Source organism: Musca vetustissima, unplaced genomic scaffold (assembly GCF_032173495.1).
Source record: "Musca vetustissima isolate MV318-11 ecotype Yass unplaced genomic scaffold, APGP_CSIRO_Mvet_v1 utg328587, whole genome shotgun sequence".
NCBI classification, from domain to species: domain Eukaryota; kingdom Metazoa; phylum Arthropoda; class Insecta; order Diptera; family Muscidae; genus Musca; species Musca vetustissima.
In genome coordinates this window covers 1-17,014 of record NW_026875077.1, presented here as the reverse complement: position 1 = coordinate 17,014, position 17,014 = coordinate 1, and the positions used below count along the sequence as shown (strand labels likewise).

The window sequence follows — 17,014 nt, the reverse complement described above, 5'->3', positions numbered from 1 at the left end:
TGTGAGAGTTCCTGGCTATAAGGCTCTTCGTAGTGACCGCATTGGACGTGTAGGTGGCGGTGTTATGTTGTATGTATGTGACAGATTGTCATATAAGGTGGTTTTTAAATCGGATCATTATGGTGTATGCGAGTCTTTGTGCGTCGAGCTGTGTTTCGGTGCATATACGTTGCTTGTTGCCGTTGTATACCTGCCGCATGGAGATGTAGATTCCTTTTGTAGCATTCATGAGGGTATTTTTGATTCATATGCAAATGTGTTTGTCTGTGGTGATTTTAATTGTAACTTATTTAATTCTTCGAAATCTACGTTGATGCGGGGCATATGTAGGTCTCTTGGGCTTTCTATTGTCCACAATTCCAAGCCTACGCACTTTGATCTTGCTCATAGTTCTACCTCGCTGATTGACTATTGTTTGATCAGTGATCCCATGCGGCTGGGCTTTTCCTCGCAGGGGCAATGCCCTAGCATATCTCGCCATGCGCTTATCTTTGGGATGATTGAAATTAAGTCTGGAGCTGTAGGTTTTGATGGCATTCCTATTAAATTTTTTAGGAGTGTTTTTCCATACATATCTGTTCACTTTTTGCATTTTGTTAATTTACAGTCAGTCTAACTTGCGTCCAATAAGTGTATTGCCGGCCATGTCTAAGATAGTTGAGCATATTATTAAAGATGCTATTTTGGAGTTTCTTGGTGATCACAAATGCCTGAGTAGTTCTCAGTATGGTTTTCAGCCTGGCTGCAGTACTACGGTACACTTATTATCCCTTACTGATGTTATTCGTGATGTTTTTGATGGTTCTGATGTTGGTCTTCTTGTTGGTCTTGATTTGTCTAAGGCCTTTGATTCAATTGACCACGCGCTGCTTATTCGCAAGCTTAGAGTCAAATTTGGATTTTCCGTTTCGGCCTGTAGACTAATTTCGTCGTATCTGGAGTGTAGATCCCAGTTTGTTGTGCACAAGGGTGTCCAATCTGATGTTGGTCTAATCCGGTGTGGAGTCCCGCAGGGTTCTGTACTGGGCCCATTACTTTTTATTATGTTCATTAATGACATCATGGATTCTGTTACTGCTAGTGATTGTAGTCTCTTCTTGTATGCGGATGACATACATGTATTCTTTAGGAGTGCTGATCTCGCCAGGTTGGAGAATCTTGCTAACACAACGTTGCAATCTCTCTCTATGTGGATCTCTTCCAATGGTCTTGATATAAACTGGGATAAGACTGAAGCTGTTTTGTTCAATTGTTGTTATGACGGTTCTATGCCTAATATTTGCGTTAGTTCCTTTACTATTAATATTGTTGGTGAAATGAAGTGCCTGGGTGTAATTATTGATGCCAAACTTAGTTTTTCGACCCACATTGATCTTCTGTTGTCCCGTGTGCGATTCCAGCTTAGGAGGCTTTATAGTGTCCAAGCATATTTGCCTCTTGGTGTTAGGGTGAAGGTAGCTATGTCGTTGTTGATGTCTCAGGTTAACTATTGTTTGGAGGTTATTTCGGGCTCTAATTCTGGTCATTTGCATCGGCTCCAAAAGGTTGTTAACTCCATTGTTCGTTATGTATATGGTTTGGGTCGTAGTCATCATGTTTCCCAATTTGTTGTTAAATTTCTTGGCCTATCCTTTTATACTTATGTTGAATATCGTATCCTTTTGTGTTATTATAGAATTATGAGAAATGTTGATTTACCACTGTGTAGTAGGTTTGTGATGTGTAGATCCTCTCGGAACCCTCAGTTGTTGTATCCGAGGTTTTCGTCTGCAATTTGTGAAAGATCATTTGTAGTTAGAGTCGTAAGATCGTGGAATCAGCTCCCTTTGAGCCTTCGTAAGTTTACCTCTTCCACTTTTGCGTATAGGAGGGAATTGTTTGGGCATTTGTCTCGTATTTGATGAAGCTGGCTTTGAAGAAATCGCTGATTACAGGTTGCATAATGGTACTTTGTCTTTTTTTTTTAATTTTTGGCTGGGGAGCCATTTTTATTTAAGTTCGTTAGCATTTATGTTATAGATTTATACATATGGAATTTAATGTCTGTGGTTCTGATATTGCTCTTGGGCTCGAGAGGAATATATAGTATATTTATATGTATGGTTCCTTAAGCTTCCTTTCCCCTCCACTTTTCTTAGCAACAGTTAAGTAGAGTGCAGTGGATTGGGGTTCTTGTTTGGAATCTGTTATGTTAGCGGTTTGCATTAAATTTCATTATGTAGAATTTTGTTTTTTGCTGTTATGTATTTTTAATTTATTTAGTTTATTCTTTGTTTGGGTTTTTATTTTTTTTTATATATAAGTTAATATAAGTTATTGGCCATGCTGGCTTTTTTATATTACATTGTATGAAATAAATGAAATGAAATGAAATGAAAACACTCCAAGAGCTGCCTCCCTCATCTGGTTGCGTAAGTAACCATGCTTCAGATTCATATAACAGCACGGCGGGTCTTGTTGAATGTGAGTTTGGTCTGGCGGGAGGTGGCCTTGCTTTTCAGTTGTTTGCTCAGGCCATAGTAGCATCGGTTGGCCATCACTACCCTTCTCCGAATTTCAAAATTGATGTCATTCGTTTTGTTTTATACCAAGGTATTTAAAATCTTCGAAGCTGTAGTTCTCAAGTTCCACAGTTGGTCCGAGTCTACAGGACGTCTTGCGCGTTGATACCATCAGCTTCTCGCCGTTTACTGCCAGACCCACTATGGCAGACACCTTCTCGATTTGTTCAAAGGTGGCTGTTAACGCTCACAATGCTCGACCCATTATATCGATATCATCGGTGGCGTAGGCGAGTAACATGTGTTGTTTGGTGTACAGAGTGTCATTTCTGATCACTTTTGCCTCTCGTATGACCTTTTCCAGCATGATGTTAAAAAGGTCACACGACAAACTGTCACCTTGTCTGAATCCTCGTTCGTTATTAAAGGGCTCCGAGAGGTTGCTTTCCGACTTTAACTGCTGATCTTGTTCCTGTTAATGTTATTCTGCATAGCCGAATTAATTTTGCAGGAATGCCAAACGCAGACATGGCAGACGCAGACATCTGAAGGGATAGGGCTATCGAATGCGGCTTTATAGTCGACGAATAGGTGGAATGTGCCGATGTGTTTTTCGTGGGTTTTTTTCCAGGATTTGGCGCAGAGTGAAAATCTGGTTAATGTGGATTTGCCAGGTCTGATGCCGCATTGGTATGGTACAATAATGGTATGGTCCAATAATATACATTAGATCATTTACCATTGGTTTCAGTCGTTTACACAGTTCGGCTTGTAGCCCATCGGCACCTGCTGCTTTATTATTCTTCAGCCGATTGATTGATATTCTAACTTCATCTTGGCTAGGTGGTATACACTCTATACCGTAATCTATTATTGGTTCTAAGGGTATCCACTTCACTGCTACTATTTGATACCAGAAGTTTTTCTTCAAATGAGAAGCAGCTGATCTCCCTGGATGACCTTTTTAAAAGGCCTTGTTGAACATGTTTACCACCATTTTTTAAGTATCGAAACAGACACAAATTTGTCCATGGCCTATAGATAAGTTCATCCAGGGAGACCAGCTGGATATCCTAGCCACTCAAGTTTGCTGTCAAAATTCATTATTGTGAATTGAATTCCATTTTGAAAGCGTAAACAAAGTCGAAATTTATGATATTAGACTTGAGAACAGCTGTTTTCCAATTTCGATTGCTACCTGGGTGACCTTATTAATAGATTTTGCAGCGATCAATATCAAAAATTTGGACTTTGTTTACATTTTCATAATGGAAGACAATTCACAATAATGGATTTTGACAGCAGTTGAAATTTGAGAAACAGCTGATCTCCCTTGATGGCCTTTTTAAAAGGCCTTGTTGAGAAGTTTTACCACCACGTTTTGAGTATCGAAACAGACAAAAATGTGTCTCAATTGTGTTAAATTTTATCTTCTATTAATTTATGTTTTTATTTATTTTTTTAAATCTATCATTTCCTTTTACAATAAATCAAACGAAATAAATAAATTTTAGGTTAGTTTTCCAAAAAAAAAAAAAAAAAATAAATAAATAAATAAAGACATAACCTAACCTAAAAGAAACAAAAAAATATGAAATAATATTTTAAGAGAAAGTGTGATAATAAATAAAGGTGCTAATAATAGAAAGAATGATATATAGATAGAAATTCGCAAAAGCAAAAAGTATTGAAAAAAACGGTGAGTTGTAAAGCAAAACAATGAAAATTCAGTGAGTATAAAAAAATAAATAAATAAAAAATAGATATAACAAAAATTAAAAAAAGGAAATTATTTTTTAATTGTGTATTATTAAATGGAATACATAAATAAATAATGTAAACAATTTGTGTTCTTTAAATTAAACTGAAATTCTAGTTTTATTATCAGAAAAAGAAAAACCTGTCTGTCTGACACATTTTCCATTTTGTACAAAATAAAAAATAATTGTATATTTTAATGTCATTAATGAAATATAATTAAAAAACATTTAATTTTTAATATTAGATAAGTAAAACATACATTAAATCTCCAAATATTATAAATTTAATTCAACACTTCATATAATAACAGCCTCATTTCAGTGGTTTTGCAATGTGGCCAGGCCGCGCTGAGATAGTTATGTAAGCTCGGCTTTACATGTGTTACATGCGGCCTGTACACACGCCTAGTTTAAAGAATGTAAACAATAAGTTAAATTCTATCGTGGAAAATATAACCCTTGTGTAAATTAATAAATAATTTATGTAACTAATATGTATATTAATTTGTTCTACTATATATATAAATAATACAGCCAAATTGTGAACTACTTTGTCAGACATACAAATAAATAATAAAAACTAATTAATTAGCAAACTAATGTCTATGATGAAAAAAAAAACATTTAAATAAGTTATGAACAAAAATTTAATATATAACTTATCTATATGTATATTTTTGAAAATCTGTCTCATCATAATAACATACTTTTCACTTACGTACTTTAATTAAATTTTAAGAGAACAAAATATTATTAAATATTTAAAACACAATTTTCATTGTATTTTATATTTAAAAAAACATACAAACAAAACTAAAATATTAAATTTAAAAACAAAAATGCTGAAATTTAATTAAATTTTCAATTGTGAATTCTTGGCAAAAAGGAAATAAAACAAAATTAATTAAAAAAAAAATATTCAAAGTGTAACGAATAAAAAAAATATTCATATATACAAAACAAATAAATAATATTGTACATGTCTGTGACCAAGGTTTAATTAAGAAAAAAAATAACAAAATAATAATAAATATTATATACAAAAAAAGTTTCGACACACAACAAAAAATTGCAACCAAAAATACAAAACAAAAATAACACAAATAAATAAATGAGATAAGAAAATTAAAAACAAAACGAAATAAAATAACAAAAAATATTTTCATAACCTATAAAAAAATTATGCATTATTTTTAAATAAGAAGGTAAGTGCAAAGATCTAAGGACATTCAGCTAGCGAAAGTTAGCTGCAAGATCTATAAATAAGGTCACCCAGGTAGCAATCGAAAACAGCTGTTTTTTGTCAAGCCTAATGCCAAAAATTTCGAATTTGAGAATCTAGAACACAATATTTCTGCGTAAAATTGGGTGTACAATTTTACGCAGAAATATTGTACAAAATCCTCTATGTTCCGAAAATCGGAATGAATTTATAAAAAAAATATTGGTCTGTTCCCGTAATGCAATAATCTACTCGATTTTACTATTTTCTTCGATATCATAAAGGAAAAAAGTGTTATCGGAGTAAAAAGACCATATGTTTTCAATGAACTGATTTTCGATTTTTTTTTTAATGTTTTTTCGTGACATGATTTTAAATTATCCACCTATAGCTTCGACATTTTTAAAAATAATTTTCAATGTCCCACACATAGCTTCGATTTTTTTTAATATGTTTTAATAAATTGGTCTGTTCCCGTACTGCAAGAATCTACTCGATTTTACTATTTTCTTCGATATCATAAAGGAAAAAAGTGTTATCGGAGTAAAAAATAGTAGATTCTTGCAGTACGGGAACAGACCAAATGTTTTAAAAAAAATCGGTATTTCAAAAATATTTTTTTATGACCCACCTATATCCGCCCACCCACCATATCCTCGATTTTTTAAAAATATTTTTTTCATCTCCACATTTTCACTCTCGATTTATTGTAAATAATACAATTCTTTTTTATAAATGACTACAACAAAAAGTTAAAAAAATTCTACCTAGCAATACAATTTTCTCTAATACGGATGTAATCGTTGTGGTGGTGGTCCCGCTGCTGCTGCTGCTGCTGTATGGTGCATCATTGAGGTTAAGGCTTGAGGTCCCGTTGCTGACAACGTATGTGGCGGACCGCCAGCATGTGTTGGTGGCGGTCCCATTATGTGTGCAGCCATGGTCATACCGCCACCAGGATTTGCCTGCAAACCCAAATGATGCATGTGTAAACTTTCATGATGGGGATGGGGTGGAGGTGGTGCTACAGGTCCTAATGGATTTGGCGCCGCCGCTGTCATGTGATTATGATAGTGAGGATGAGGGTGATGTGGTGGTGCCATTGCCATATGTGATGGATGTGGAGCCACTGGTTGTGGTAATGGTGGTGCTGCTGCCGTCAATGGCGTTGAAACCATTGTTGCCGCTTCCGTCTGGCCATGTCCATGATGGCCACCACCCACCATTGGTAAATTAACAACAATTTCCTCATCTTCATCATCGCTACGTTTATTCATGTTCGCCATTTGATGCAGTTTCCTTTTGTGGGCCTGCATATCGCGATGACGACTAAATGCCTTGCCGCAAACATCACAATGATGATTTTTTATACCCGTATGGGTGAGCATATGTTTCGATAAATCTCCGGCTGTGTAGAAGGATTTCTGACACACCGGGCAATGTTGATCCCGTACACCACTGTGTATCTTCATGTGGGCCTGAAAATTACCCAGTGCGGAAAATTGTTTCGAACAAATTTCACATTGAAATGGTTTGTAGCCAGTGTGGGTACGTTCGTGTATGTGTAAATTGTATTTTTGGACAAAACGTCGCGGACAATAGGCACAGCCGAAGGGTTTCTCACCGGTGTGTGTTCGAATGTGGGTCTGCAGTTGGGCGGCACATCGAAAGGTTTTATTGCATTCATAGCAGGTGTGCGGTAATTTGGGTAGGGGTTTTGGTCCACGTTTCTTGTGCTCCTCGGGTGGTTTACGTTGATAGCGGGAACGTCGTTTACTGGAATGAAAAAAAAAACCAACAAAAATAATAAAAAATAAAATTAAACTAATAATCGAAACCCAAACCTCTTTTTCTTGGGACTTTTCCGTTCATCTTCTTCCTCATCCTCCTCAGAATCCGTTGAATTGCCCGTTGTATAGCCACCCTGCACCTTGTTATTCGCCTCCAAAGAAGGCCAATTCGTTTCAGTATTTGTCTCTGCATCACATACCCTGAAATAACATTTTTTGAATAATTCTACATCTTCGTAATTCTCTTAAAACCTACCCATATCGATCGGGCAAACCCAAATATTGCCTCAATCGAATATCGGAATTTTCACATTCTTGTTTAAAGTGGTAGGCCACCCCCAGACGATAGATGCAATTGTTGCATATCACCTCCGGCAAGCCATCCTTTTTGTAGACCCGTATCTTGGCACACATCATCATCATACTGGAGGGCATCATACTAAATTCGGTGCTATAAATTGAGGTGCATGGAACACCTTCCTTGAGGCAAATGCGACAGATTTTGTGTAGATTATAGTCCATGGTGGGGCATTGGCAGATTTCCACAAAATTCTTTTGCTTCTCCTGAGAGGATTTCTTTCTCTTGTTTTGGTCGCTAGCTGATAATGGCCAAACCAGGATAAATTTAAGCTAAATTAATACATTTTTCTTTAATTAAACCTAATTTATTATTTTTCGAGTGTAAATTGTTTGTTTACAAAATTGTTTTGTTGGTGTTGTTGTCCAAATACTGGTTATTATTTCAACAAATGACAGTAGTCGTTTAGTGATAACAGCTGTTTTTGTTCTTCTTCTTCTCTTTGGCACTTTACATTAAATAAAGGGTGCTTTAGTCTTTGTGTTTTATGTGTGATAGAGGAAATGCATTTTTTTGGAAATTAATGGGAAACGACAGCAGATTTTTAAAAATTGACAAAGAATAGAAGACACACGAATCGGAATTTTGAAAATTTACTTCGGGAAGTAACCTAAAAAGGGACAATATTAATTCAGAAATTACTGTAGTCGTTTAATGTTAACAGCTGTTCTTGCTCTTCTTCTTCTATCTACTTTATATTAAATTAAGGGTGACTTAGACTTTATGTTTTATGTGTGATAAAAAAAATCAATTTTTTCCAGAATTACTGGGAAAAACAACGGATTATGAACGATTGGCTAAAAATAGAAGACATGTGCATAGGAATATTGAAAATATACTTCGGAAATATAGCTTACTTCTTGCATTGAAGCCTAATGTGGTGTTACATGTTTCAAAATATCCTCCATAAAAAGTTTCCCGCCATTTACAATATTTTGAAGTTTTTCATTCAGATTTACGGCACTACGTTGGGCGCCATATTGTTCCATTCATGCCTCCATAGAAAGGTTTCGCGCCATTTACCATATTTTCCGTTCATGCCTATATGAACACATGGACCGATGTAGCCCATTTGCAATATCAAACATCCTAGGTTGTCAAGCAATGCAAAGCTTTATCATAAATATTGCAATCTCAGGCAGGCTGGACAAATCAACATAGAATTTACAACATGTGTAATACGAATGAAGAGGATCAAGCCAGACATCCAACTAATCGATTATTTAGCAATCCGTCCCTACTGTGAAAAAAAATCTTCAGCAATTTTGAAGAAGAGATCCAGTTCTTTGCGAAAAAGAAGACTTTTAGCTTTTAAATCCACAGCCTTTCTAAAGAAGGCATTCAGCTTCTTAAGAAGCTGAGCTTTAGGTTCATTTAAAGTGAACCTGGAGTTCCTACATAGAAAACCTTAAACTCTTCTAGAAGCATATATAAATCATTTATATGAAAATAGCTTTATAGTAAGTTTACATTATACCGAATTTCGATAACCCAGTGGGTTTGAATTGTCAATTCCCTTGTATATATGTCAAATAAATCCCCATAAAGTAGGTAAACCCGGTAAAAAGTTGTAATGTATATGTCGTTTTAGTTTTTGCGTTCAAACCTGGATATGTATTTTTCATATGACATAACCTATAAACAAAACCACACCTTTACTTTTTCTTAAATCAACATCATATTTTTATTAAACACCTTTAAACGTAATAACAATTTATAATTTTTGCTTTTTCATCCTTTTCTCAGAAATAATATAAACATTTATCTCAAACAAGTTATTTTCTGTGTTTTAATTTCGACAAAGAGCCGTGAATCAATGAAATTCAATAAATGAGTTAGTTCAAAATGGTTCCCTTTGTTCATTTCATGAATTCTTTGCTTTGCACTAGTTCATTTCGTCACCACATAACTCTAATAGCTTTTTACGCACAAATTCGATTTATAGATCCCTAGTGTGAAGTAAGAAGAAAAATAATTTACAACATAAAGAAAAACTCATCAAAATTAAATCATTTATTTGATTATTTGTGATAAACAGAAAACGAAATGGAAATATTATTAATAAAATTCAATGTCTAAAACGCGGACACAAAGAGACGAGCAACAAAATTGACGGAACGGCAATAAGAAAAAAAGAATTTCGTTTTATTTTTTCTTTCCATCTTCTCTTACACATATAGAAGAATAAAGAGTCTCTGCAGCAGTCTACTACCAACAACAACAGCAGCAACAACAACAACAAACAGTTGTGTTTTTGTGTGAGAGTATTATTGGTTGGCTGGTTGGTGGTATTGACTCTGACGGACGAGTTGCTGCCTGCCTGCTGTCGCCCACAAAAACAAAAGTAGAAGCTGAAAAAAGTAGCCAGCCCCCTACGATTTCGGAATTATTTACATATTAAAGAAAAAAAAAACAAGGAAAATACTGAAGTGTGTGATTGAGTGATAAACGCAGGGAAAACAAGGAAATAATTAAGTAAAGAAAATTGCAACAACAACAATAAAAATAAAGAACCTGGCTACAAAGGTTCTTCTTCGAAGCGTAAGAGTAGGAGAAAAAGTGGAAAAACACACACACAACAACAACATCCATTAATTTGTGAAAATATTTGCCCACAAATCAGAAAAAGAAGCAGCAACCAGCAAACCATGAGTAGCGATGGGTCTTCCATACGCTTTAGCGACCACACACTTGACAAGGCCACCAAGGCCAAGGTAACATTGGAAAATTACTACAGTAATTTGGTGACACAATACGGGGAACGTAAACAACGTCTGGCCAAGTTGGAGGCCCAACTAAAAGATGAAAGTCTCACAGATTCCCAGCGCCAAGAAAAACGCCTCCAACATGCCCAAAAAGAAACGGAATTTCTTCGCCTCAAACGTTTACGTTTGGGTGTTGAAGATTTCGAGGCGTTGAAAGTAATCGGTCGGGGAGCTTTCGGCGAGGTCCGTCTCGTCCAGAAAAAGGACACTGGTCATGTGTATGCCATGAAAGTTTTGCGTAAGGCTGATATGTTGGAAAAGGAGCAGGTGGCCCATGTGCGTGCTGAACGTGATGTATTGGTTGAGGCCGATCATCAATGGGTCGTTAAAATGTACTATAGTTTTCAGGTAAGTTGTTGTGCTCGTGATACAAACATTAACACACACACGCTCGCAGAGCATCATCATCATCTGTGGTTTTAAGTTTTCGAGATTTTTGTTAGTGGGGGCAGACACACAAAATATCGTCTCATAGGCATCTTTCCATCATCATCATGAGCAACAATGTGTGATGAAGGGGCGTTTCTGTTTCGGTTTTGTTTAAACAAGGTCACTTAGCAATTAACACAAAAATTTTCTTCGTTTTTTTGTTTAATTTACATTTCTTCGTCTTTTGTTGTTGTTGTTATTCGTATTATTAAGAAACAGAATACCCAGAATACCCTATCAGGCAATGACTCACAACAAATGTACAATTGTTCTTGTGTTCTACATGCAACTGCAATATGCCATGCCGCCTCCCTGGTATTGGTTGTTTAGGTATGGATGTATTGGATCCACAAAAAAATTATATGTAAACATTTTTATATACCCCACTCCGCCATGAGAAGATTATGAAGGGGAGGTGGAATATTTATTATAGTCTACAAAATCTCATTGTGGGGTTATTATTAGTCTGTGTTTGGCCCCAAGAGTTTGTAATACCACGAAATGTTGAACCAGACCCATATTTTTGTAAACCATTCAGATCATATCTCAAGTAGCCATAAATGTGTCCGTCAGTTTGTCCATTTTAACTTGGTATCTAAGTTCTTTGCCCAATTGCCGCAAAGCAACTAGATTCCAGTAGGCTCCGACCAAAGACTATGAAGACCCCTCAAAGTTGAGAGACCTTACTCTTGAAATCAAATATAGGTTTCTCGCATTCGACCATAAATATGACTTTCTTCTATGGACAAATCACCCTACCAAAAATTATCCCTATCGGCGGGGTACATTTACATATAGTCTCAATATAACATAAACTCAAAATTGTCGGTATTTTCAGAATTCTAGAAACATTTTTCTATCAAATTGGCACTAATTTGATATTTTGGATTCTCAAGTGGTTGGAAATTTCCTTACCGAAAATTATCTATTTCGACCCACATTTGGGTATTGCACCCATATGACGTTATTCCAAATCTTCGGATTTTTGACAAATTTTCCAATCGGAATACCTAAAATTTGATATTTTGGCTTCTGATTGTGTTGCGTGAATCAACCTACCAAAAATTATCAATTTTATTCGGCCTTTAGGTATAGTCCGCATATAACCTAACCTAAAAAATATCGATATTTTTAGAATTCCGGACACATTTTTCAACCACATTTGCTGTAATTGGATATTTTGGATTCTCATGTGGTAGTGAATCTCCGTACCGAAAATTATCTATTTCGGTCCAACTTTCGGTATAGCCATATAACTGTACCCATTATTTTCGAATTTTGGACAAGCTTTCCAACCGAATTGACTGTAATTTGAAATATTAGATTTGTAGCAAGATATTTTATTATTTCTCCATAAATTATTCATAAGAAGAAAAACATTAGTATAAGTCATTATTATATTATTATCCTATCGTTAATCCTTGTTGTTTTGTTTTGATTCACTGTGCAACATTATTTAGTTTAGACTTTGAACCTTTGCACTGCGTAAATATTTATTGTTTGTAACAAATATTCAAAACAAATTGAGTGAACGAACAAATGCAACAGTTATTGAGTGACTATCGATCACTGATTGAGTGTTAGTTTAACGTTGTTTATGTTGTCTCTTTTATCCTTTAGTTTGCTAACGTAAAGAAAAGCTTTTGTTTGTCAGTTAAGATATTGAGTTAATTTGAATTATATTCGATCAATACTTTTGAAAGCTTTGTTTGGATCGCTATAAAAGGACAATGGTTTTTCACAACAGACCTTGATTCTCTTATAGACAATCCATACGGTAAGAAGTAAGTCTTCTTGGAAACATGATAATGTGGCCGGTTGACTTATTCTTCCAAAGCTAATTACATGGAATACTTGGTGAAAGCGATGGCAGTCCCTTGTATTCATGTCTGAGGCATATGGAATAATTGTCAACAATGTAAGATTATTGCTTTAATAAAATATTATAACGTTTTATGTAGAAAACCTTGGTGTGTTTCATTTTAATTGGAAAATATTCAAAGACACACACTAAAACCCGCTACATAATTGGCGCCCAACAAACATAATTCAACCCAATCATTTGTATGGAAATTCCTGTAACCCCAAGAAGAAAAAGTCCACGTTTACAAACAATGACAAGTACATCTCTAACAACCGAGCAGTTCGAGAAGCTGGTTAAAGCCGTAGCTGCAGCTAATGTTAAAGTTGGCACATTTACTCACTGCACGGCTAGGTATAATGGAGAAAAAGATTCCACTAAGCTGGAGGAATTCATCTCAGCTATCACTACGTTTAAAACGGTGGAAAATATAGGTGATCAGGATGCGATCAACAGCATGCCGATGTTATTGTTAGGCGACGCTTCTGAGTGGTGGAGTGGTGTAAAATCCAAAGCGAAGAAATTTGAGGATGTAGTGAAGATGCTTCGTGACGCCTTTTGTCCAGCAAAGCCAGCATGGCGCATATATGCTGAAATTTTTGATGGAAAGCAGCAGAAAAACGAAGCCACTGATGTTTTCATTAGGAAGAAGAGAGCATTATTTGCAAAACTTCCAAAAGCTCCGTCTGAAAGTGACCAAATTGACATCCTGTTTGGAATGCTTCACGTCCAAATTCGTGATCGAGTTTTTCGGCATAAAGTGGCAAATTTCGACGAATTACTCAATGATGCACGAGAAGCTGAAGATTCCCTAGGTGAGCGTGGCAAGGTTGTGAACACTGAGAATGTAGCTGCCGGTGGTCCAATTCGATGCACGTATTGTCGCAAAAAGGGTCATACTAGAGACAATTGCTTTAAGAAGGAGAAAATTGAATCCGAAGCTAGGCAACAAGCCAATTATATTGCTCAAACCAATACGGAAAAACCGAAATTGGCATGTTATGGTTGCAATGCTCCAGGATTTGTTCGAGCAAATTGTCCCAACTGCAGCGGGAACAAAAATAAAGGACATGCTGAAGGACATGTTGGTTTTAATAATATGTCACTTCGCACAGTTGGAAGAGAGATTCCACTGGCGAATATTCAGATGTTCGGTGTACCAGGTCAGGCATATATGGACACAGGAGCTCGTACCAGTATCGCTAGTGCCAATCTAAAGAAGGTAATGGATTTCCATGGTTGCATATACAATAAGGTCCGAATGGAAATATCTTTGGCAGACGGCAGCAGATCAGTGCAAGAATGTCTGTCCACTATTTGCAAAATATTTATTGGTGGCAGATCTTTAAATATACAATTCGTCATTTTGCCAAATGCCGCCAATAATCGAACATTGCTGGGAGCAGATTTTCTTGAGCAAGCAGCTATTATTATGAATATGGGCCAAGGATATTGGTGTTTTGAAGATGATCCAAATAGCCATTTCGATTTTCCAGACTGTTTGCCATTAAATTTGAATCTGCTCGAGACTATTAAAGTGGCCAATCGAAACATAAAGCCTATTCCAAAAGTGATGCCTGCATCAACGTCGGATGCTGTGAAAAGGAAACATGGAGATGAAGTACATGTGGAAAAGAAGTACCACCGTGAAGTCTACATGTCTGAATTTGAGGATTTTGGACCGGAAATTACCGGAAATGACTATTCTCCACATTCAATTCAAGCTATATTCAAAGATTGTCTACCTCTGCATGAACAGGATACTCCAGAGCGTAGCAACAAGGCTGAACTTTTTCGTGTTAAATCACAAAATGACGAGTATCTAGACTCAATTTTCACCCCTCTATTTATGGCGGATTTCACTATTTTAAAGCCTTCGGACGGACATTGTCTAAATTATGAAGAAAAGTCAAAATTGGACCAACTTTTGAAAACCCACAGGGAAATTTTTGGAGAAATTTGTGAACCAACACCCTTTATGGAACACGCCATTAACACTGGTAGTAAATCTCCAATATTTTCGCCTGCTTATCGACTATCCTTCGCGAAGACTAAAGAGTTAAAGGCAGAAGTTGACCGTATGCTCGATTTGGGAATAGTGGAAGAATGTGAATCTGCTTGGGCATCGCCAGTTGTAATGGTTCCAAAAAGAGATGGAGGCATACGTGTTTGCGTCGACTATCGAAAACTGAATAGTTTTACTGAACCTGATCGTTACCCTTTACCAAGAATGGACGATTTGTTACATGCCGCTAAAAGTACTAAGTTTATGACCACATTGGACCTTCAGAGTGGATATTACCAGATCGCTGTAGCCGAAAAAGATCGCGACAAAACATGTTTCATAACACCATTTGGGTTGTTTAAATTTACAAGGATGCCATTCGGCCTCAGAAATGCTCCTGCCACATTCCAACGTCTTATAGACCGTTTTAAATCTGGCCTGAGTGAAGTATTTATATTTGCCTATTTGGATGATTTAATAATATGTTCGGAAAGCTTTGAAGATCATTTACGAGATTTGGATTTGGTGTTTAAGCGTCTAGCCCAATATAAACTTCGTGTAAACAATTCAAAATGTCGTTTTTGTTGCCGTGAAGTAAAATATCTTGGCCATATTTTAACTCCTGCCGGTATAGCCGTAGATCCAGCAAAAACAGAGGCAATTTCGGAGAAAAGGGAACCCAGAAACTTGAAGGAGTTGATATCTTTTATTCAAACATGCTCATGGTATCGTAAGTTCATATGTAATTACGCTGAAATAGCGAAACCCCTTACAGATTTAACAAAGAAAACTGCTACATGGATTTGGGGAGATAAACAGAGAGTTGCGTTTAATGAATTAAAACAGAGGCTAATATCTCCACCAATACTGAAGCAAGCTCAGGATGACTTGCCATTTATAATGAAAACGGATGCAAGTTCGTTTGCTCTCGGAGCAGTTTTGATCCAGGGGGAGAAAGGGGATGAACATCCCATAGAATATGTGAGCCGATTGCTTTCTAGTGCTGAAAGAAATTATTCTACCACGGAGAGAGAAGCATTGGCAATTGTTTGGGCCTGCTCAAGATTCAGAGGTTACATCGAAGGAGCAGAAATAATCATGATGACTGACCATCAACCATTGAAATGGCTACTAACCGTCAAGTGTCCTGTCGGTCGTTTAGCCAGATGGGCTTTGCAGGTACAACAATACAACTTTCGAGTAGAATACACTCCAGGAAAATCTAACTGCGTGGCAGACATGTTATCTCGTCCAAGTGGTTTTGATGATGAATCAAATACTGCTCCTCTTTTAAACATTGAAATTGATTTCCCTACCAGAACTCCAGAAGAAGTACGTGCAGAACAAATGAAGGATGAAGCCATAAAACGGGTCATCAATTCATTGGAATCTGAGGATGAAGATTTGAGTCATTGGGCTAATCGAGGATACATTATGAACGAAGGAGTCCTGTATCGATATAATGATGATGAAACCGATGAAGCACAATTTGTTGTTCCTGAGCATGAGCGACCTAAAATTTTAAATACATATCACAATGATAGTACTGCTGGACATTATGGTGTGGAGAGAACCATGCAAAGAATCTCTAAGAGATATTTCTGGCCAGGTATGAGGGCAGAAATAACAAAATATGTTAAATCATGCATCGACTGCCAGCGATATAAAGCAACAAACATGAAGCCTGTTGGACTTATGAAGACAACCAGTTCCAACCAACGCTTTGAAGTTCTAGCTGTTGATCTTTTTGGGCCACTGCCTCCAACTGCTGATGGTTATCAGTGGATATTAATTGCCGAAGATGTTGCTTCGCGTTGGACTGAGCTTTTCGCCTTGAAAGAAGCCACTGCCGAAATATGTACTAAGGTCCTAATAGAAGAGGTATTCCTTCGTTATGGAATCCCAAGAAGGCTTAAAACTGACAATGGAGTCCAGTTCATTTCTGCCATAATGCAGCAAGTAACATTCTGCATGAATATCCAACAGCAATTTACCCCAGTGTACCACCCCCAGGCGAATCCAGTTGAACGTAAGAATCGCGATATGAAAGCACAACTGGCTATTCTTGTTCAAGGACATCACAATACTTGGTCCACCCATATAAGTGCAATTAGGTTTGCCATGAATACCGCCAAATGTCAATCCACGGGATTTTCCGCCGCATTTCTGACTTTTGGAAGGGAATTGAGAACATTGGATGACGTACACCACGATTTAAGATCTATAGTAGAAAGTGAAAACTTTGTTCCTCAAATTTCGACATACATGAGCAACTTATCAAAAATCCTTAAAGATTCCATGGAGTGTGAACAAGGAAGACAAG

General features: G+C 36.5%; 2 protein-coding genes across 2 annotated transcripts; one reads left to right on the top strand and one right to left on the bottom strand.

The window, feature by feature from the left end:
• Window positions 1-6,268: 6,268 nt before the first annotated feature.
• LOC133337603 (transcription factor Ouib-like) lies at window positions 6,269-7,795 on the bottom strand. Its single transcript, XM_061545815.1, has 3 exons — window positions 7,530-7,795; window positions 7,328-7,474; window positions 6,269-7,259 (listed from the first exon to the last, which is right to left on the bottom strand). Exons 1-3 carry the CDS (start codon window positions 7,793-7,795, stop codon window positions 6,269-6,271), a joined length of 1,404 nt encoding a protein of 467 aa, XP_061401799.1.
• A 2,484-nt stretch (window positions 7,796-10,279) lies between these two features.
• On the top strand, window positions 10,280-10,819 carry LOC133337602 (serine/threonine-protein kinase tricornered-like). The gene has a single exon (XM_061545814.1). It carries the CDS (start codon window positions 10,280-10,282, stop codon window positions 10,817-10,819), a length of 540 nt encoding a protein of 179 aa, XP_061401798.1.
• The last annotated feature ends 6,195 nt before the right edge of the window (window positions 10,820-17,014 follow it).

Coding starts and splice junctions, on each gene's coding strand:
- LOC133337602 (XM_061545814.1), top strand. CDS start 10,280: ATGAGTAGCGATGGGTCTTCCATACGCTTTAGCGACCACACACTTGAC.
- LOC133337603 (XM_061545815.1), bottom strand. CDS start 7,795: ATGGACTATAATCTACACAAAATCTGTCGCATTTGCCTCAAGGAAGGT. Junction 7,475..7,529: donor GGTTTGCCCGATCGATATGG/GTAGGTTTTAAG, acceptor ATGTTATTTCAG/GGTATGTGATGCAGAGACAA. Junction 7,260..7,327: donor AAAAGTCCCAAGAAAAAGAG/GTTTGGGTTTCG, acceptor TTTTCATTCCAG/TAAACGACGTTCCCGCTATC.